This window comes from Lycorma delicatula, chromosome 6, assembly GCF_047948215.1.
Source record: "Lycorma delicatula isolate Av1 chromosome 6, ASM4794821v1, whole genome shotgun sequence".
Lineage (NCBI taxonomy): Eukaryota > Metazoa > Arthropoda > Insecta > Hemiptera > Fulgoridae > Lycorma > Lycorma delicatula.
In genome coordinates this window covers 124074832-124097323 of record NC_134460.1, presented here as the reverse complement: position 1 = coordinate 124097323, position 22492 = coordinate 124074832, and the positions used below count along the sequence as shown (strand labels likewise).

General features: G+C 32.6%; 1 protein-coding gene across 1 annotated transcript in view; it reads right to left on the bottom strand.

The window, feature by feature from the left end:
* Positions 1-22492, bottom strand: part of LOC142326929 (uncharacterized) — a 516589-nt gene that overhangs the window by 143809 nt on the left and 350288 nt on the right. Inside the window, exon 5 of the mRNA XM_075369657.1 lies at positions 319-601. Within this exon, the coding sequence (XP_075225772.1) occupies positions 319-601 (283 nt within the window). The remainder of the gene's footprint in view (positions 1-318; positions 602-22492) is intronic.

Here is a 22492-nt window from a genome sequence, read left to right as displayed (position 1 = left end):
GTCTCAAGATTTGTCTCGGACTTAATTTCCTATAATGATCTGATATTCTTTCATTTTATCCTTATCGTCTTCTGATTAAAATATTCAAAAACAGTTCGACTATGAATAAAAAAGTGTCTTATTGGTTCAGATGCATCAAAATCTGAAAGAGAGAAAGTGCCGAAAAAACAATCTTGGCATACCGTTTAATGTACAAGAATCTATTGAATATTAGTATAATTATATTTTAATATTTTTTAATGAAAATATCAGTATACTAATTCTAGTGTTCAGTTTTAATAAAACAATATACAGTTCATTAATAAAAATTGTACTTACTCGGATTGAATTGGTCCTCGTACTGTTCTACATCATCCTCATCCGGCCGATGACGGAATGGTTCTTCGACGTCATTTACTAGAGTGCCGCGTGGTCTTTCTTCTTCAGCACTCTTTTCTGTCGATTGCCAGTATATATTATGAATGCTGGCGGCACAACGCACTTTAAGCCTACCGTGTTGAGTGAAGTGGTAACTGGTTAATGGAAGCTCCAATATTGTAGTAGAAGTCTCAAGATCGTGCTGTTGTACCTCACGATACTGGCGCACGTGTTTAGAATTCACCTGAAACAAAGAACAGAATATGCAATTTTTTTCCAAATTATAAAACAATATTACATATACTTGATAAAAGCCATTATTTTTGGTCGTTAAAAAAATCTGATGTAGACAACACATGACTTCCTTGTACGCCTATTAAATTACAATTTACACATTTTTTTTTTTAAATGAAAAGTACATAACATTTTATTTCATTAAAAACTTCTGATAATTTTTCATGTTTTGTTTTTTTATTACTGATTTATAATTCATCGTAAAATTTATTTACTTATGGGAGGTTGATAATTACTAATAAATCAATGGATTTAAAATAAAAAAAAGGAGATGAAGTCTAATTCTAACCTAATTCTAACCGATGTTCAGATCCAAATATTTCATTAATTAAAATTTCATTTGGCTCTAACTCTGGAACCAATGGTAATAAGTACTACTTATGATATATCGTTGTAAAGCTCTCAATGAGGGCTTATTACTGCAATACAAAAAATCCAAAATCCAAAAGAATTGGATTTTGGGCTTTTTTGGACACTTTTGGTTCAGTCGGCTGTAATCAAAAGGGGAGGTGCACAACAAGATATTACAACAGTCCTAAATCATAAAATTTCAACATCCTACAACTAATCGTTTTTGAGTTATGCGAGATACATAAGTACGTATGTATAGATGCCACGCCGAAACTAGTCAAAATGAATTCAGGAATGGTCAAAATGGATATTTCCGTTGAAACCTGAAAACCGAAATTTTTCGTGATCACAATACTTCCTTTACTTTGTATAAGGAAGTAAAAACGCTTGTACTTGGGTTCTGTCTTATCGACTGATCCCTCCGTCTCTTATGAAATGACGAACAGTAATGTTTTATTTTTTTCTTCAGTACATGAACCTGAGCTTAGATAAGGAAGAATTTACTACAAAAGTATTTGTCGAGCGATCTCTAGAAGGAGGTACGCAAAATACAGTTTCAGGACTTTAAACTATTGCTGAGTTTTCGTGTATCCTTACAATTATCAACTGTAATGTACTGCAACCAGGAATAACTAATTCAAAATTTCTTATGTATGTTTTATCTCCTTCGTTGAAATGAATGAAACCCATTTTGAAATTAAAATAAAAATTCCAAAAAAATTATAAAATTATCTTTCTTGTTTTTATTATTACATTCTTATTAAATTCTAGCATCATTGTTGCCAGCTTTTTTTTTATTGTTTCTAGAGGAAAGATATTTTTTCGTGAATTACATAATCAGTGAATAATGAATGATCTATGAAAACAATTAAATTTAAAAAAAATAGATTTAGGTATTAAAGATAAAAAAATTAAATATAGTACATTGAGAAAAGTGAAAAGTTGTTAAAACAACTGAGTACAGTTCCGATTATCTATCTATTCCATTACAGAAACTGTTCTAAAATATTAATGTTTTGTATAACTGATGTTCTGGAATAAATGTTAATTTGAGGTTTTATAAATTCTATATTAGTGAAATACTTTTTTTTATATTGACTGTTATAACAGAACCTAATTTTAACTTCAATATAAAATTTTAAATATTGCGAATTAAAACATGTAATATTAGTAACGTATTATTAGTCAAAGATTAAAGCAGGTAAACATGTAGATGTGCAGTTGTATACTACCAGGATATTTGAAGTAGTTTGTTACTGTTAATATTACAATAGAGAGGATAGTGTACGTAAGTAGCAAGAAGCTACTTACAATCCATCCTCACTTTGCGCATCAGCCGAGCTTTCTAAACTTTGACGAGTAATAATAAGCTTTGATATGAATTTTTTTTTATTATTCCAATGATTCCTATTTTATGAAATATATAAAAGTAGAAATAATGAAAGCTCTTCTAAAATTTTATTATTATTGTTTTATTTAAAAAAAAATTGAAGTACGTTTTTTTCCATCGTTTGTTTATAGTCGCTCAACGATAACCGTCATTAGCGACTTAAATATAACTAAGTGATCTTAAAATTAGACAATAAACACCAAAAATTGGATAAAAAATTGGAAAATGAATAACAAATGAATAATAAATTGAAACATCACCACTAGACTATTTTCACTGCGCACACAGTATTCCGTAAGGGATCTCACGTAAGCAAAACCGCTAAATTAAGCTCTTCATCCCATTGTCACAGAGAAACCGAAACAGTCTTTTTATGTATTACTTCTGATTAAGTAAACCCTTTGCATCTGAACCCAGGTTAAATTGTCGTCGAATAGATCTGAACACTGGGAAATCTATGAGTAAGAGGTTTACGGACCATTATACATCGAACGCCTCACAGTTCTGCTGAGGAGACAAACCCAAATAGAAGGGCGTGGATTAGCTTTATGTGCCCAATCCGCAGTCGAGTTAGGATGACTTGGTCTCTTCTGTTATTTGGGATAAAAGGTTTCTCAAAGACGTTCTCCCGGTTGCCATGTATGGCCGTATGAGGTCTCAGCAGCCAGAACATATTCCACTGAGTACGTAGATTGACACGGACTGCCTTCATGAAGTCGGTTTCATAAAATTATTTCCAATCGAAGTCCACTTATTGCAGCTCTCTTGGCAGTCCCATCAACACGTTCGTTCCCAAGGATGCCGCAGTGACCCGGAACCTATGCGAATACCATTGTCTTATTTACTCTTTAGAAAGTATCATAGATAATTTGAATAATGGGTTCAGATCATCTGCAGCTCAAGCTCTCAAGTACACTCATAGGGTAAGTTATTATCAGGAAGAAATCGTCTCTAAGTTATTATCTATTGTCGTCTCAATAACTCTCAAGGCAAAGTAGATTGCGAAGGCCTCGCAAAAGGGTACACAGGAATAAGCACTAAGCTTATATATTATCTCGTTATCAGGGAGTATTATAGAACAGCCACACCCGTCGGCTGAGACGGAGCCGTCTGTATAGATGTGTGTGTAATCGTTGTACTTCTTAGCCATTTCGGTAATGTAGGTCCCGTTTTCGTCTTCCACACAGTAAATATTCAATATTTAGAGATGCGCACAGCCAAGAAGCGCTGCATCTTATTTCCTTTCCTAGAATCATCTGAACAGATAGGTCTAGTTCATGGAGATAGTGAAACAGTCTGAGGTCAAAAGGCAGGGGTAACGACTTCACTTCAAATTTTTGAGTGCGAGCCTGCCTTGAGCACTATGTTTTTAAAGTTCTGATTAATGGCATTCAGTATGACGTATAATAGTATTAATTTTATTAATATTAACTTAATATTAAGTATCAGTTATTTTCATGGAAGTTTAAATATAGATAAGATGACGTGAGTAACTATCTGGTATTTCATTTGATATTTTTAGGAATTAAAATTGCGGGAATTAATCAAGAAAAAAATAAAAATAAATATCGGAAAGTTGGGTTTTCGACGAAGAAAATACTCCATAAAAATAAAAAATAAAAAAGACTAATAAAAAAATTCATGAAAGAGGTCAGTGAGATTCTTATTAAAAAGTACTGACCGATGAAAGGGAGGGGAGGGATGGTAAGAAAATGGTTTAGCATGGTCCGCAGTTGGCAGAGACGAAAAAATAATGAATGTCTTTCTGTCTGTTAGAGCATCACGACTGTATTACCAAACTGAATTTGATGAAAGTCGCAAGATATGGTTCTACCTTGATTTCGATGGGAATTTAGGTTATTCAAAATTTTGAAAATGTCCTCAAGGGGCCCCAAAAAGAATAGAAATTTAAAATTTTTAAACTGCTGAACAGATTGATTTTATTTTTTGTTTACGTATTAAGTACGACTTGAATTGTTGTTTCGAACTCATCAAACACTCTGGGCCACCAAATTGAGCAAAGAATATTTCAAAATTCGAAACTACTGAATCGGTTGATTCAGGATTACTTATAAAATACATTCAAATAAAAAATATTTTTTTTAAATTTATCGTAATTATATGTGAAATATTTTTTTATTTGCATTCAGTAAAGAAAAAATGTGTTTTCTTCATTTTTTTTTGGTATAAATTGCATATTATAAAAAAAAATATTATAATAACGATATACATTAACAGAAGCAATGATCACTAGAAAGACACAGCGGAAACATTTGGAAATGAATGGTCGCAGAATTAAAATTGTATCAAAATTTAAATATTTAGGTGAATCCATCACATGGAAACTAAACGAGAAAGTAGCTTGGCAAGAAAGAGCACACAGACTAGCAATGGCACAAGTGGTCACACCTAACACCTATAACAAGAAATGCATCTCCAAACAAGCCAAGATAAGACACTATAATACGGTGATCAAACCGGTAATAATGTATGGGAGTGAAACACTGGGTCAACTCAAGATAGCATCGAGAACTGAAAAATTAGCCAAAATAGAAAGAAGAACCTGTATTGGCGGGGTAAACTTGCTGGAAGGAAAGTGGGGATTACTCCCAAACCATAAAATCTATGAAGTCACCAATTACAGAGGAAATAAGGAAGAAGAGAATAATTCTTTAGCCACCTCTTGCGTTTGGAGGAATCAAGGAAAAGTAAACAACTCTTGGAAAGATTGGTAAAGCTAAAAACGCAAGCAGTGTGGCTCATTGAGGTGCTTCAAGACATCAAAGAAGCAGGCATTGCACTGCAAGATCTCAGAACAGGATCTGGAAATTATAACAACTCGCCCGGTGTTAAATTTGCAGAAAAGCCTAAAAAGAGAACGGGGACGGTTTGGCCAGAGGAACGGAAAGGGATTTTTCCAGGAAAATGAAAGAGTATTGGAAGATAAGAAAGACTAAACATAAATGACTAATTGGTCCTTCCCGGCCGTAAAAAAAAAAAAAAAATAACGAAATTTATACCAAACATATAATCCGCTATGTTTATTTAAACCATTTTAACATACTGCGATTATATTTATTATATTTCCAACGAAATGTAAGCAAGAGTGCCAACAATTTTTCTCATTTTTATTTTTTACACTTTTTTAAAATGACTGACATCGTTTTTTACAGCACTTTAAAATATATCTTTTAACGAGTAAGAACAAATATGAACTAATTACGGGAGTGCAGTTTCCAAGCCATCTATATGTATAATAATTAAAAATAATAATATTTGTTCACTTATAAATCATAATTATCAAGGAGGCAAAATTACATGATTCTAATCTTTTATGTGAGAGAGAGAGAGAGAGAGAGAGAGAGAGAGAGAGAGTGAGAGAGAGAGTCGTCTTTACTTAAGTTTCTGACCTCGAAAGCATAGTCAAATTTGTTATTCTAATGTGATTGACTAGATTGAGTGATTCTAATGTGATTGAAGTGAGGTTATTGAGAGACATTTACTTCATCCCAATTTAAGATTAGTTTTATGATTTCATTATAATATTTGGGATGGAGCTGGGGGAAACTCGGGAGAAGCCAGGTAACACAGTAACGCAGCTAATATAAATATTTATATATACTAACATCCCCGCTCGGTTTCGTCCGCGCCACCGCGCTATATTGTTACTTGCGTTTCCCATCGTAGTCAATATTTTTTTATTTTATGCTTTTTAGTAAAGTAACCGAAGGGAGGTACAGCCAGTCGCTTCGCACATTCAATAAGAGTGGCAGTGGCTGTGTTGGTTGTGCCGCCGCGCCGTAAGTCATGGTACCACTTAAAAAATCGAAATACAAAAAACCTCGAAATGGTTTTTAGATATTTATTGAGGAATATTTTCAAGGTCCAATCAAGTGAATATCTCGTTTAGTATAATCGGAAATAGGAAAATGTGGAATCATTTTTCATGATTTTTTTTAACTTTTTGCACCCCCTTACAAAATCGAATTTCGAAAAAATCTAGAAATTGGTTTTTAGATGTTTACATGAAGATTACGCAAACCACAAGATCAAGTTGTCTTTGCTAAGACAACTTAATCTTTTTCATTTCTAACCAAGAAATTAAAAAAAAAGTCGGGTTTTAAAAAAAATAAATTTTAACCCTTTAGACTCGGAATTTAAAAACATCGAGAACGTCCTTTTTAAATATTCACATGAAGTTTATAGACAATAAAAATCAAATTGATGTCTTCATTTGTTACCGAGAAATTGGAGAAAAAGGAAATTTTATTATTACTCCATTTCAATCTTTTAAACTCGGAATTTCAAAAAAATATTTTCTTAGTGTGCACTTGTTCTTATATACGTAGAATAAGTATACAAATTTTCATCAATTTATCTTTAGTAGTTTTTGACTGTAATCAGTCAGTCAGGACAAATTGCTTTATAATTACAGATTATAAAAGTAGTTATGTGAATTCCCTGATATTCAAGGAATAAATATATTAATAAAGGCACAATTTCACCCATTCATTTATTTTTGACGTGCAACGTCCTTAAAATTGCACACCGAAACATACGGGTACCAGAACAGAAATTTGAAACGTAACAAAAAGGTCTATATCGTCCTGCCTTAATAACTCCCTAACTATTAGTCTCAGAGACGTAAATGCGGTGTCATTTTATAACTTACATGGTCAGCTCGCCGATACGACTGAGTTTGCTTCATTGGCGGGGAAGGGCCCAGCGTAGATCGGCCAATACTGGCGCTCTCGCTCATTTCCATTCAGTGTAGCTCACGACTTAGACGTGATAGCACGGTGATTAGTGTTGTTTAGAGTTTTTTTTGTCGCGGTAGATCGATTTAAGTAATAATATGTATATTTTGGACAATATTATGTGTAAAAAAATTAAAGTAAACATATAAAAAAGTATAAAAATTAATATGTCAGCCTCAGCCCGCGCAAAAACCAGCCGGAAATATAAATTACGCATGTCGTTGGTAAGGAGAGATTGTAGGTCGTTGGTTCAGGTACCCCAATGTCCTGTCCCGAGCGAGCGAGATTATTTCGAGAGCGTCGTAAAGCGTGCACGTCGCGCTCAGTGAACGACGCCGACGGCGCAAGCACCTCTACCGCTGCTATACCCGAACTAATGGATATAACGAGTGAAGATAACAGCCATACATCTGTCGAAGACGTCCCCGGAGTGATGGATATCAACATCAGTCGAATTGATGCCATGCAGGATCATTGGGGTACAGCGGACAAAACAGTAATTGAAAACAACCGTTTGGTCTATCTTGCTGGGTTTGTGATCGACTTTGGTTTGTAACGTTTCATGTTAAACTAACGGCCGAGCGTCTTGACACCCACCCGATTTTTTGTTTAAATTTTAGGTTTTTCATACGAGAACTATATTAATTTATGTTCTTCGTATATTCTGTATTTTATCTGTGCAGTTTTAAAAAATTCAGGCTAAAATATTTAAATAAAAATTTTCTAAACAAAGGTGAACTGTAATATTATTTGAATTGGTATTCCATTTATAATTACTTAAAGAATGCTTTTTTTAATGCGGAGCTATTTTAGTTGGAGAATTTAATTCTAGTGTGCATATTTTACAGCAACTCTGCTGACGGGCTACAATCCAAAACTAGAAAAAGCTTTTTGTTTAGTATTATTTTGTATTTTATTTCTCTTTTGTTTTTTTTGTTAAACTGATGTGTTCATATGTATATTGATTTTCTCTAATAGAATATTAATATTATCATTGTATAAATATATACTTACAAAAACTATACGTTATAGATTTAAAATTCAGCACAATGCGATCAGCTTTTAAAGAAATTTTATACTATGAATCCAATAAAAATTTAAATATGTAAAGAAGCTTTTTTCTTGAAATGCTGAATCGTATACAGAATATTTAAATTGAAATCAGTTATTTAATTCATATATGATAGTCGCTAAACGCAATTATTCCTTCATTCACAATCACGAATAAGATACTTTAACCATAAAGTGAAATTTATTTTACTTTGTTTGTGAAATATGTTTTACATCGTTTTTGTAACCTAATGAAATTTAATAGTACGGTTAGAGATTATTTTTTTCTCTCACTGAACCTCATAGTATTATAGCGTATATGGTGTATAGCATAATACGTTGAATAATTCTTATCATTTATTTCAGCGAACAAAAAGCGCTTCATATCGCATTGTGTTTTATGCTATTGTGTTCCGTATTGTATTCATAACCTTTTCATGCAAACGGTACGTATGCTTTTACCTTTCTTTTAGATTCAAGCTAATTTAAATTCTGTACGCTTGTCTTGATTCGTGGTTTCTTTCTGCCTGTTTAATTCTTGATTTAAATCCGACACTTGCTTCTATTTAAAACAATCAAAATATACCATGTTTATTGTAATATTTACAAATACATAGTAATTTAGCATTAAATTTTAATAATATATTTGTCAAATATCAATATTACAGTTATATCTTGTTTTCTCTGTTGTTCTTTTTTTTTCTTTTTCCTGTTTAGCCTCTGCGAATTACCGTTCAGGTGTTACTTCAGTGGATGAATGAGAATGATATGTATGAGTATAAATAAAGTGTAGTCTTGTACAGTGTCAGTTCGATTATTTCTAAAATGTGTAGTTAATTGAAACCCAACTACCAAAGAACACCGGTATCCACGATTTAGTATTCAAATCCATATAAAAGTACTTTACTAGAACTTCAGTACTAGTACTTTACTAGGACTAGTTCTAGAAAAGCCTTTACTAGGACTTGAACACTGGAACTCTCAACTTCCGAATTAGCTGATTTGGGAAGACGTGTTCACCACTAGACCAACCCGGTGGGTACTGTTGTTCTTTCTAAACTAAATTTATATTACCAGAATCATTCAATAATTATAGAAACAGATGACTCTAGAAAAATTGTTATTTATTCAAAGGCAGTGAAACTGATGCTCTTTTTTAACACAATCCTCTTTATTTAGACACTCGTCCTATCTTTCCGTAAGCGTTCTTATTATACGACTACTAAATAGGAGTGTAGTGTATTTAGAGTGTATGTTTGTATATATATTCCACCGTAGCAGTTCAACGGCTGAAACGATTTAGATGTATGACCCTGTGTTGGAATCCTTATGAAGTCAGGAGTGTCATAGGGTCTGTAAATATGAATATATATATATATATATTTTTTTTTTTACCTCCGGAAACACCGTTAGGTATTGCTTCAGAAGAGGAGATGAATGATTTGTAGCGTGTGAAAATGACAATATATTTAAATAAATCTAAAAAGCTTGGAAAAAGCTATCAGATGGATGAATCCTTTTTGAATAGCTCGCAACCCAACGCTTCATTCTGAATGATTCGCAAACCTCGTATTTCATACATGTGAAGTTGTCTTAGTAATGTTTTTACACGACTGCCCAAAAAAGAGTGTAACACATTTAGGATGTGAAATTTTGATTTTAAGGGATTCAAATCGATAAAAAACTAAATTTCATGTTAACAGCGCTTAACTATCTGTTGGACGTAAAAGCAACATACACTATACTAAATATTTTACGATTCCATTACAATGGTTCCAACATGTGCGTCCTCTATAGATTAAAAAAATTCTGGACCGATTTACGCGCGGGGAAGAAGGGAGAAAGGGAAAAGTCGAAAAGGTTAAAGGGAAGAAGGGGAAAATGGAAAAAAGAAAAAAGAGGAAAAGGGGAAAATGATAAACGGAAAAAGAAATGAAAAGGGAAAAGAGAACAAAGAAAAGCGTAAGGGGAAAAGGGAAATGGGGGAACAGGAAGGGGATTAAATACATTTAATTAAAATTAAATAAAAAAATATTAAATTAAATTTAAAATAAATAAATAATTAAATTAAAATGGAATTAAAGAATTAAAATATGTAAAGCAAATAATTGAAGACGTGAGATGGGAAAAAATTGGTTGAGATTAAAAGCGTAGGTGAAGCATGGAAATGAAGTAATTCATTACATCTGTCAAATAAGTAGTATTTATATCGTGTGCGCGCGCAGAGTGGCAGAACGAGTATGTGAGTGCTCCAGATGAATGCTGTTGAATTTTACAGCTGTATTTCACTGTTTAAAATAATGAAAACGTTCATAATAACATGTGTCCGGAAAAGGCTTTGTTTTTAAATAAGGAATAACGAAGAACTTTACCATGATTTTTGGCTAGCGGCAAAATGAACCTATACCGAAATTCATTGAAAACCAACTGGAATCAAAATCCTGAGAAGAAGGGAGAAAGGGAAAAATCGGAAAAGGAAAATAGGGGAAAAGGTAAAAAGGGAAAAGGGGGAAACGGGAAAGGGGAAAAAGGATAACGGGAAATGGTAATGGAAAGGGAAAAAATACAAAATAAAAGAGGAAGGAGGAAAGGGGAATGGGGAAGAGAAAGGGGAAATGGAAGTAAGGGAAAGAGAAACGGGAGATGGAAAGGAAACGGAAGAAAACGGAAAGGGAGAGCGAAGCGAGCCATGATCCTTTGATCGTAACGGGAAGCACAAGTAACCATAGAGCACGGGCGCAGCCGTGATGGGGATGCTAGATTTGGTATTGCAATCAATTTTTTGTTTATCTTTATTGGACTTTTATATTGAACTACGAGGGTTATTTTTTTTTCAAGGTCCGATCGGTCGCGAAAAAAACCGCGCAAAAATCGGATGAACCTTTGCGCAAATGTGTTGCACAGCGTCTCTAGTATGGCCTTCAATCACTTCGTTTAGTTCTGAACACGCAGCTAGCACGTAAACATGTCTACAACAATAGCATCTCCCGCCAAGTGTGAAATGCGTGCGGTAATTCGATTTCTTTAGGCTGAGTGATGTAATTCAGCTGAAATTCATCGACGAATAAGTAACGTGTACGGTGAAACTTCAATGAGTGACAGCAAACTGCGACAATGGTGCAGGAACTTTAAAGCAGGACGTGCAGATATTCATGATGCAGGCGGTCAGGGAAGGAAGTGAGTGTCAACCGATGATCTTGTTGAGCGAGTGGATGAGGCAATTCGAGAAAATCGTCGGTTCACAATTTCTGTATTGATTGATTTGTTTCCTGAAATTTCAAGGTCAGCTCTCTACACCATTGTGTGTGAGAGACTTCAGTACCGCAAACTGTGTGCGAGATGGTTTCCCAAGAAGCTATCCGACCATCACAAAACAATGAGAATGGACGCCTCACTAACGTTTCTCCAGCGCTACCACAATGAAGGAGAAGATTTTTTGAACAAAATTGTCACAGGGGACAAGACATGGGTCCATTTCGAAACTGAAGAAACAAAAGAACAATCCAAACAGTGGATACATTCTCATTCTCCCAGTAAACTAAGCGAACCTTCTCCAACAGAAAATGTATGGCTACTATGTTCTAGGACCGGATTGGAGTTCTCTTGGTGGAATTCATGGAACGTGGCACGACCATCACTGCAGCCTCATACTGTGTGACTCTTCAACGTCTACAAAGGGCAATTCAGAGTAAGCGGAGAGGAATGTTGTCATCAGGCATTATCTTTCTCCATGAGAATGCTCGGCCGCACACTGCAGCTGTAACAAAGAAGCTCCTGGAGCGTTTTCGTTGGGAAGTGTTTGATCACTCACCATACAGCCCGGACTTGGCTCCATCCGATTTTCACCTCTTTGCTCACATGAAACGCTGGCTAGGAGGACAACATTTTGGCACAGACATGAGCTGCAGACCAGCGTAGAAATATGGTTGAAAACACAGGCGCCTCCGTTCTATGACGAGGGTATTGGAAAGTTGGTACCACGCTACGATAAATGTCTAAATCGGAGTGGCGACTATGTAGAGAAATAGCGTAACTATGCAAGTACTTGTTACAAATAAAAAATGTTTTATTTTCACTGTGGTTTTAATTTCGTGACCGATCGGACCTTGAAAAAATAACCCTCGTATTTTAATTCATTCATAAAATGGACTGGTCTAACAAATATTGTTCAGTTTTCTTATCTTCCTTTTTTTGTTTTCTTTATTTAAGTTTTGGACAACAATTCATTGTTTATCATATATTCCTTTAGTAGTTTTCATAAAAATTTTTATTTACGTTTTATCAGGATTTAATGAAAATCTAAATATAATATTGTCGATTAAATATTTGTTATTAATAAAAGACAAGTTTGCTATTAAAAAAGCATTACGAGTGAAGCTACATCTATATTGTGAGCGAAGTCGCGATGGGGTACGCTAGTATATTTATATAGCCTTTATACTTCCAAGTAAGGATTCCAACGCGGGGTTATACATATAAATCGGTTTAGCAGTTGAGCTGCCACGATGAAAAAAACATACGTACGGTGAAAAAAACATACGGTTTATGTACGTACCATACGTACAAACGTACGTATGGTACGTACATGAACCGTAAATACATTACACTCCTTTTTAGGCAGTTGTGTGAAAAAACCGTGAGTAAAACTGGCTTATTAAATCCTTTAAAGTTATTTTACATTTAGATTAAGATTTTCTCCATCGAAATACGTATAAAACTTTAGAGTTTAAATGGTAATTTTTAATCCTTTAATTATTAATTATAAACAAAACAATATTTGGTAATTTATAAGATAACCATAACTTATGAAATTATAAACTTTTAATTAAGAAAGCATATTTAATTTAACTATAACTCCATTGAAATATATTAAATTGCCTAATATATATTCAAGGCATAACTTTAAAAAAGTTTCTAAAGAACGGAAAACAGTGCACAATGTAGTAAATTAATAAATTAATATAAGCTTGATATAAAACGTATAGGAACCTAAATGATAAGCGTTTATATAGGTTACAACTTTAAGAAAATCAGTAAGTTAATTAAATTTTGTTAATAATTAATAAAACAAAAACTTTTACTATGTGTATATCTCTGAGCTATGAAACTTTATGGCATGTCGGATCACACAACACTCGGTTTGTTGTACGGTGGGAACTTTGTAAAGCAAAAGGAAGTCGTTGAGAATTAAAGGTCCTGTGGGATTTCTGTGATGATCCCGGAAAGCACCTAACAACCTCAGCTCAACGTATTTTCTCGTATATAACTTATAAATGTGTTATGTTTATTACGTGAAGAAAATTTTCATTATATAATTTTGAAAAGTGGCTGTCACAAATTCGTCATAAAAAATTTATTTTTGTTTTTAAAAATCTGGTAAGAATAAAAGTACTGTTAATTTTTCTGGAATTTATAAGAAGCTTAAAATCTAATTCTTACACCACAACACAATTCTTACAACACTGATTAAGTTAAATTTATTATTACCCCTAACAAAATTACTAATTTTATATAAAAAAATTATAAATATAAATCTTCTTACCAACAAATATTTTTGTATAAATTTACATTCTAACGGTTTCGGAAAATTATTTCCATCTTCAGGGACATATCGTATCTAATTATACATATAATAATAATACTTCACATATTAAATGAGTTAGATAAATAAAAAAATATTTGTATTAATATAAACTTTTTCGTCAATTATTAAATTCAAGTCATACGGAATGCGTCTTGTTAGTATGGTGGTCACAATTAGTATCTAAATTGTTAAATAAAATTAATTTAAACTTAATAATTTCCTTATTTATTTATTTTTAATAAAGAACTATAAAATATACATAAGTTATTTTTTAAAGCAGCTAATAGGTAACAAAATTATTAAACCTTCAATCCAGAAAAATTTCTGTGTTATAAGGTAATTTTGATGAAAACACATCAATTTATAGAATTCTTATTTTTGAGGTGGAAATACTATTATTCCTTCATAACAGTTGAAGCCTGTTCCCATCACTATAAAGCTTCACCTCATTTAGTTAAAAAATAATAACGATTTCCAACTTGATAATCTTTAACTGTAAAGTTTAAAATTATAAAAATTCACAATTTTAGGGAAGAGGAGATTTTTAACAAAATATTATTTCCAGTAATAATTTTGATAGTACTAATGTTATGATAAATTTAACAAAAAAGCATGAGTAACAGTTTTTAAATATAGCAATAAAAAACAGAGTGAATCCTCTTGATACAAAAGCTAACATAACTTGTTCTAATTAACTTAGGATTTTTCAATAAGATAGTTTGATTAGTAAAGACAAATGTTTGAAATGAATCACTTTGGGAGGCTTATCAGATTTATTTAATAATTCTTTTTACGAGTACGAGTATATTACTTAAGTAATTAATTTATCAAATTATCTACCAGATTAATGGCGATTAAGAATCCTCAAAAACTTAAGTGGAATTGATTGTTAATTATTAGACTGGAAGACCGGATGAATAAGTTGTTACTCGTGTTAAGGTATGAGAATTTATTATATTGAGTGTTTTAAAAAGCAACCCAATCAAAATACTTTTTAGAAAAATTAATACAATAATTTTAGATGAAGATGTTGGCAGCACTACCTATTGTTGTTTTATAATCAGCTGAAATAATTTTCTATTTCTTTTTTGTGAACAGTTAATTGTTTTTTATTATCCTGTTTTTTATTAAGAAAAAATGATTTTGAACACGGAAGAAAGGATTTTATTGTGGAAAATTATTTAACAGCTAAATCTTTTGTTTTGTACCAAGAAGCTTTTCATTTGCAGTTTCCGGATAAGAATGTATCAAATAAATCTGTAATTCTCGTTTGATAAAAAAATGTAGCGGTACTAGTTCTGTTTGCAATCAGAGACAAATCCGGAAACGTTCAACACTTAATGACGAAACATTGGAACATGTTAATGTAACCAATGGTTAAATCAGTTTGTTCGGAAGAGCATTAAAATATTGGATAATATATTTTTTTTACAGATGACGCTTGGTTTCATTTCAGTGGTTACGTTAACAGTCGGGATGTTCGCTACTGGAGCTCCAACAGTCCTCACATCGAAATTGGCAAAACAACAGCACTACCTATCGGATCTAATTCAAACCACTCTCTAAACATAGTAGTCGGTGGAAAATAACTTTTTAATGAAAAGAGATATGGCTGCAAATACATCACAATTAATACTGAACATTAAGAAACTTCACAAAATTTAACGTTTCACTTTATAAAAGTCAGAATGTAAATAAATCCAATTGTAAAAACAGCACTACCTATCGGATTTAATTCAAACTACTCTCTAAACAGAGTAATCGATTCAGAATACCCTTAACTTTCTTTTTACTGGTCAAATCGAGGATTTCGGTAGCTTTAAACCTTCTCTGGACAAGGCTAACTATTTTGCAAAAATCCGTGCGTAATTCGGTCCAGTAGTTTTTAAACCTATAGCTGACACATACGAACATTGCAAAAGAAAAATCTTTGCAAAAACTATGCCCGCTAGGTGGCACCGGTGTCAAGATATTTACGAAACAAACAATTATACACACACACATATATATATATATATATATATATATATATATATATATAAGAGGAAAGTCTGTTTGTTTCGTAAATATCTTGACACCGGCTCCACCTAGCGGGCATAGTATTTGCAAAGAATTTACGTAGCTAATATATATTCTAAATATGAACCAAATCGGTTCATAAATACAATTTTTTAAAATATCTGGACCCCAGCGCCACCTAGCGGGTCCAAACTAAATCACAAACCTTCGCGAGCGTGCACACAACAACTCACCAAAATTTCATCGCAATCATATGAATGATGTAGGAACGTATACGGGACAAACAAACAAATATTCGTTTATATATATACACTAGCAGACCCGACAATGATTTGCTATTGCTAGTTTGAGTATATATATAGCGGGTACTATATGTATATAGCGGGACCATTTTTTACATATATATATATATATATATATAGAAAGAGAGTGTGAGAGAGAGAGTTTAAATGAACAAAATTGAAAATTTGATAAAAAAATTAAAAAACTGAACATTACGGAACTTCACAAATTTTATCTTTCACTTATTCTCCTTCCCGTTTTCCCTTTTGCCTTTCCCTTTCACTCTTCTCCCTCTTCCCTCTCGCAGTTTCCTTTTTACTCTTTCCCGTTTTCCCCTTTTCTCTTTCCACCTTTTTCCCTTTTCCCTTTTTCCCTTTTGCCCGCGCGTAAATTGGTTCATTAGTTTTTTGGTCTTTAGCGGACACACATACGAACACGCCTTTTATATATATATATATATATATATATATATATATATATATATATATATACATATAGAATAAAAAAGTCTGTTTGTACGTATCTGTTTCGTAAATATCTGGACACCGACCCCACCTAGCGGGTATAGTTTTTACAAAAATATTTCTTTTCACGTAACTAATATTCATATTCTGAACATGAACCAGATCGGTCCATAAATATAACTTTTTTAAATATCTAAACCCCAGCGCCATCTAGCGGTTTTTTTTGAAGAGATAGTTCTTTCCATTTAAGTAACACGTATTCTGAATATGAGGCAAATCGGATCATAAATACAATTTTTCGAAATATCTCGACGCCAGCGCCAAACAAATTCAGCGGGTCCAAACAAATTCAGAAACCTTCGCGAGCTTGCGCACAACAACTCACTAAAGTTTCATCGCAATCGGATGAATGGTATAGGAAGGCATAAGAGACATACAGACGAACAAACATTCATTTTATATATATAGATATAGAAGAGTATGCCTATTTATACAAAGGTCATTGAAAACTACCTTAAATTTTACTAGTTATCATTTAAAATTTTTATTAAGAAACAATAAATCATACTAATTGCAGCATTCATGAAAAAAATTATACCAAAAAGGATATGTGTATTTTCCTGTTTACTATAGGAAGAATCCAAGTATCGTAATACCTAACTTATAATGAACCATTAATTCTAACAATATAAATTTTGTATTATACTGACTGGGGGTAAATAACCGATTTTGATTACTTGATTCCCGAGATAATTTTTACAGTTCCTAGTTCTCTAATTCCACCAGCTTTATGGGTACTAAAATTAAAAAAAAAAAATTATGTACGGACAGTATTGGCTGCCTGAAATCCGTTTCTTAAACTTCGATCATACGACATCGTTGTAATTTTTTATGATATTTTTCAGAAAAATTATAACCTTGAAAAATATATATAGTTTATGAGCAGACTACATTTTTTTTATATATTTCTATTAGGCAGTCCTATATAAAGCTGCGAGTGAAGAATATTTTTCCTCTGAAACATATTTTATTTAAGAGAAAACCTAAAATGAATTAAGCATAGATATACTGATAAAATTGAAAATCAGTTTTAATCTAAATAAAGATAAAACGAAGGTAATGAAATGTGAGAGAATGCAAAATATTTAGGAATTAAATAAGAAAATAGGGTAAATTCCAGAAGTTTACTATTTAGGGAGTATTATCTATTTGGATTAGTCAACGTAAAATAGAGAAAAAAAAGAAGATTAGCGCAAGCAAGCAGAGATTTCATGCAGAAAAGAAAAACTGCTAGTATCAAATATAGATCTAAGAATTAGAGAAATATTCTTAAAAATGTTATTAGTGTTTTATGGTCGTGAAAGATTCACATATTAGAAAGGGAAGAATACAGATGTAGTTGAAATATAGTGAATTATAAGGAAGATATTGAAATTTAGGAGACTTAATAAAGCTCAAAATGAAGAGGTTTTACGACAAAATATCATGAGAACTGAAGGCAGTATCATTAAGTTGAAGTTTTAAAAAGTGATAAATTAGATAGATATCCGGATGTAATTAATTTGGTAGTAAAGGGATGTTATCTACCAGGGATAGAGATCCTTCTACTACCGTAAAAACTATGGAGGAACAAAAAATAAAATTTATAGAACTACGTAGAATGTAGCAGCAATTACGTGGAGGTTAAAAGATTAGCACACAACAAAGAAATAAATGAGTAACATGAATTGAAAGAACACTAAAAAAGAGAAGCTGCCAACACAGTTGTAGGACTTTCCTGTCACGCGGCTAAAGCCACATTCCGAGAAAGTCCTACAACTATGGGTTGTTTCTGATGAATGGCTTACATACACATAGACACAACTTAATTAAAAATAATTATCATTTTATTTAAATATAATATTATTTCGTTTATTTAATTCAATGATTCTAATTATAGTTAATATACAACAAACCGCCCACCAACAGTTGAATTCGACGCGTTCAAGCGCTTTCGGAATTAAATTCGATCTTCAGGAACTCTCATATTCGTCCTATTAATAAATTAATTAAAACTTCACATATAAATTGTAAGAAAATTGTGATATTTGCGTAAAACGTTAACAGTTAGTCGTCATATGTTTTAAAATTATGCCAACGTAAACGTCCTGTCAATTTGATGGTCTCAATTGTTGTGTCAAAAAGGAGGTGGATCAATTTGACCAACGAGCCATGCTTAACAAAATTATCACTGATTCTAACTGATTATAAAATGATTATAACGCGCGCGCATACCATATTTTATTCGCGCGGGTGTGGCGATACTAGCGGCGACAGTCGGTACTAACTAAACAAATGTAACTTCATGATTTACAACAAAATTCATTTAACGGTCGGCGGACTGTTGTAGCCGCGAGGCTTAATGCACCGGGTACCGAGTCAACCGAGCGATCAAGTTCGAGACCCAGCCAGACCGAGTTACTTCTTTAAACTTTAAATATTATTCATTTATTTAATTCTATCGCAAATATTATTATTTTTTAATTGTTAACAAATGCGCCTAAGAAAAATATGGCGATATCCATAATTAGGCAAAAATCTCGAGATACTGAGGGTGAACTTTCCCTACAATCTCTTTCCGTTGACCTTTTAAGTTGAAAATTTAATAGAATCAGTGTACCATATACAGGGTGTCCTATATAAAACGCAACCCATCAATCACTCATCCATGAAATTTCAAAAGTCAAGCTTACTCCCCTACTCGTTACTGAAATGGACTCGTCCAACATCTGAACATCGCGGCGACGCAGTAGAACATTACCGAAAGTAACAACAATGCAATCATAACGTTCAGTGTATTGCTAGAGACAAGATGGTCTTTTCGCTAGATGACGTGTTTTCATTGTTGAGTCGTACTTCAGTACGAAATCAGTGTTTGCAGTGCAAGATTTGTTTCGCCATAAGTACCAAGATAAACCAGCTCCTAACAAAACATCAGTGTTAAGATTGGTTGCAAAATTTAGAGAGACTGGTTCTGTTAATAACAAGGAACACAAAAGATCTGCGTCAGTGTTTACTGAAATCAAAGACCGATTACTCGCCTCGCCAAATAAATCGATCAGACGTTTGTCTGCTGAAATTAATTTGTCTAAATCAACTGTTCATCGGGCGACCAAACAATTACAATTACGACCTTATCGCATTCAAACGGTTCATCGACTTCTTGAGCCCGACAAAGAAAAGCGGCTACAATATTGTCAACGGTTCCGTCGATTTCTGCGCGAGGGAATTAATGTTATGGATTCGTTATTTTTCACAGATGAAGCACGGTTTCATTTGGATGGCTACGTAAACAGCCAAAACAGTAGAATTTGGAGTGCTGAAAATCCCCACGTTTATCACGAAAAACAATTACACCCGCAGAAGTTGGGCGTGTGGTGCGCGATATCGCGGAAGAAAATAATCGGTCCTATTTTTTTTGAGTACACCATTAATGCAGAACGACATCAGGTTATTTTATTTCAGTTCATTGCACTCTTGGAAGAGGAAGACAGACACTGCTGGCTACAACATGACGGTGCGACATCGCACTACGCAGGTTCAACTTTTCATTTCGTTGAGGAATTCTTTGGTAATCGTGTTATCGGTCGAGGCCGAGATCTGGAGACCAAGATCTCCAGATTTGACTGCGGCGGATTCTTTTCTATGGGGTTACCTCAAAGAAAAAGCCTACAGCAACAAACCACGAACACTTGAACAATTGAAAGTCAATATTGAACAAGCTGTATTAAATATCCAGCCACAAACTTTGAAAAAAGTTGCAAAAAACGCTGTAAAAAGAATTGAAGCTTGTATTCAAGAAGATGGCGGCCACTTGCAATATTTACTCTAATTGTAAGGTAATGGATGGTAATAATAAAAATTATATTTACATTTACACATGCCTTTTTATTATTTCAATACCTACCAATAAGGTTGAGTTGCGTTTTATTTGGGACACTCTGTATATAAGTAATCTGAATAAGTTTGGTAAATTGGTCCAGTAGTTCTGGAGGTATAAGGTGATTTACAGGCCAAAACCGACACTCATACATACTCGTACTAACATTAATATCCGGAAAATTTCCATCCGGTTTTTTGGGATCCTTAGGTGTGAAAACTTAAAAATCCCGTGAAAACCGCATATGCCCAAATTGGACCGATTAAAATAATTTCCCTTCTAGATCTATAGCTCTATCTAGACAGGAAAGTAAAAGGAAGAAAGAATCAGCTTTATACGTCTAGTATTATTAAAATTTAGAAAGAAAAAATAATGGATTAAAAAATATCAAATAAATACTGATTTAATATTTTTCCATCGTTAATGTTAACATTTATATTATAAAATACAGATAAAATTTGTTTTTGTTTTTAATAGATTTAAATTTTAAAGATGTGATGGTCATAAGAGATTGAAGTTCTTACAGCAGAGTGAAGTTCAGTAAAAAAAAACCTTAAATTATTTTTCATTTAAATTCTAAATTTATTTATTTATAAAAATCCATTGCAAGTATATATAAGCGTAATAAAGTATAAAAGTAAACTAGTTTCTGATTAACCGATTCCATTTCAGTGAGTCTTATTTTTCACTTAGATTGTAGAAGGATTTAAATGAAATAAATATGTATTATTCTGCTTTTTAATGATTTAAATTTGATAATTAGTAAAATTTATTTAATTTAATGCATAAAACTCTGTTACAATAATGACGTCATTCGTAGTGCAAAAAACAGATATTAGATGGAATTAAAAACTAGTTGTTTTAATTTTTAAATAGTTTTTAAACAGCTATTTCATTTTTAAATATACTTTTATCCTCATTTTATTTTATACTGAGAGAAGCAATTTTCGTTTTTTATCACCTTTAGTAAATTTAATTAACTGAAATGTAAGATAGGATGCAGTATGATGCCTGACGATTCTACAAAGAATTTTTATTTCATCGTTTATTTAATCCATTTAAACCATTAAATAATTTAATTCAGTTATTTAGTATGTAAATTTTCCAGTATGTTATTTGTTTTTTATGTTATCTGATGTAAGCATTTGCATCGATTCTTATTTTTTTAACATCACTTAAAAATGGTACAATCGTTTTTATTTAAATTTATACTGTGAATTTCATAATATTAGCATTTTTTTATCTGCTGTAAAATTTTCACATCTTCTTCTACTGAAGAAATTTTAAGCTTACGTAATGAATTAATCATCTAGAAAAAAATAATTTTAAACCCGATTGAAGTAAATGTTATAACTAAAATAGTTTTTTATGATTCAGAATGTGTAAAAATGCAATGCCTGACCGGGACAATATTAGAGATCAAAGTTTAAAATGTCTGAACGCATAGATGGACAGTAAGTCTGTTTGGGGTTTCTCAATGTTGACATTGATAATTATAGTGTGGAGGAGAAAGTGTACCGCAATAGATACTGCAGATCCCAAGAAACCAGTCACAATCCACCCCCTTCCACCCAGACCATCAACTGAGGTTCTTAAATTTTGAAAAATAATAAATAAAATTAACAACTTTATTGGACTTTTTTGTTTAATTTTTTTTCCTAATGTGTACGTTGCAATCTGTTTAATTAGTGAACAATAAGCAACCCTTCCCTCCACTGACCAAAGAGATGAGGATGATATGTAAATGAAGTTTAATCTTGTACAGACTCAGGCCGACTATTCCGGAGACATGTGGTTAATTGAAATCCAATCAACAAAATACACCGGTATCCGCTGTCTAGTATTTAGATCCGTATAAAAGCAACTAAATTTTACTAGGATTTGAATCACAGAACCTTCAGCTTCAAAAATAACCATTAGACCAACTTGATGGGGTTTCTTTAATTTGAATTTTTTACTCCTGAGTACAGCGAATTTTTAAAATGGAATATATCCAAAATAAGTGAACAGATGATTAGTTACGAT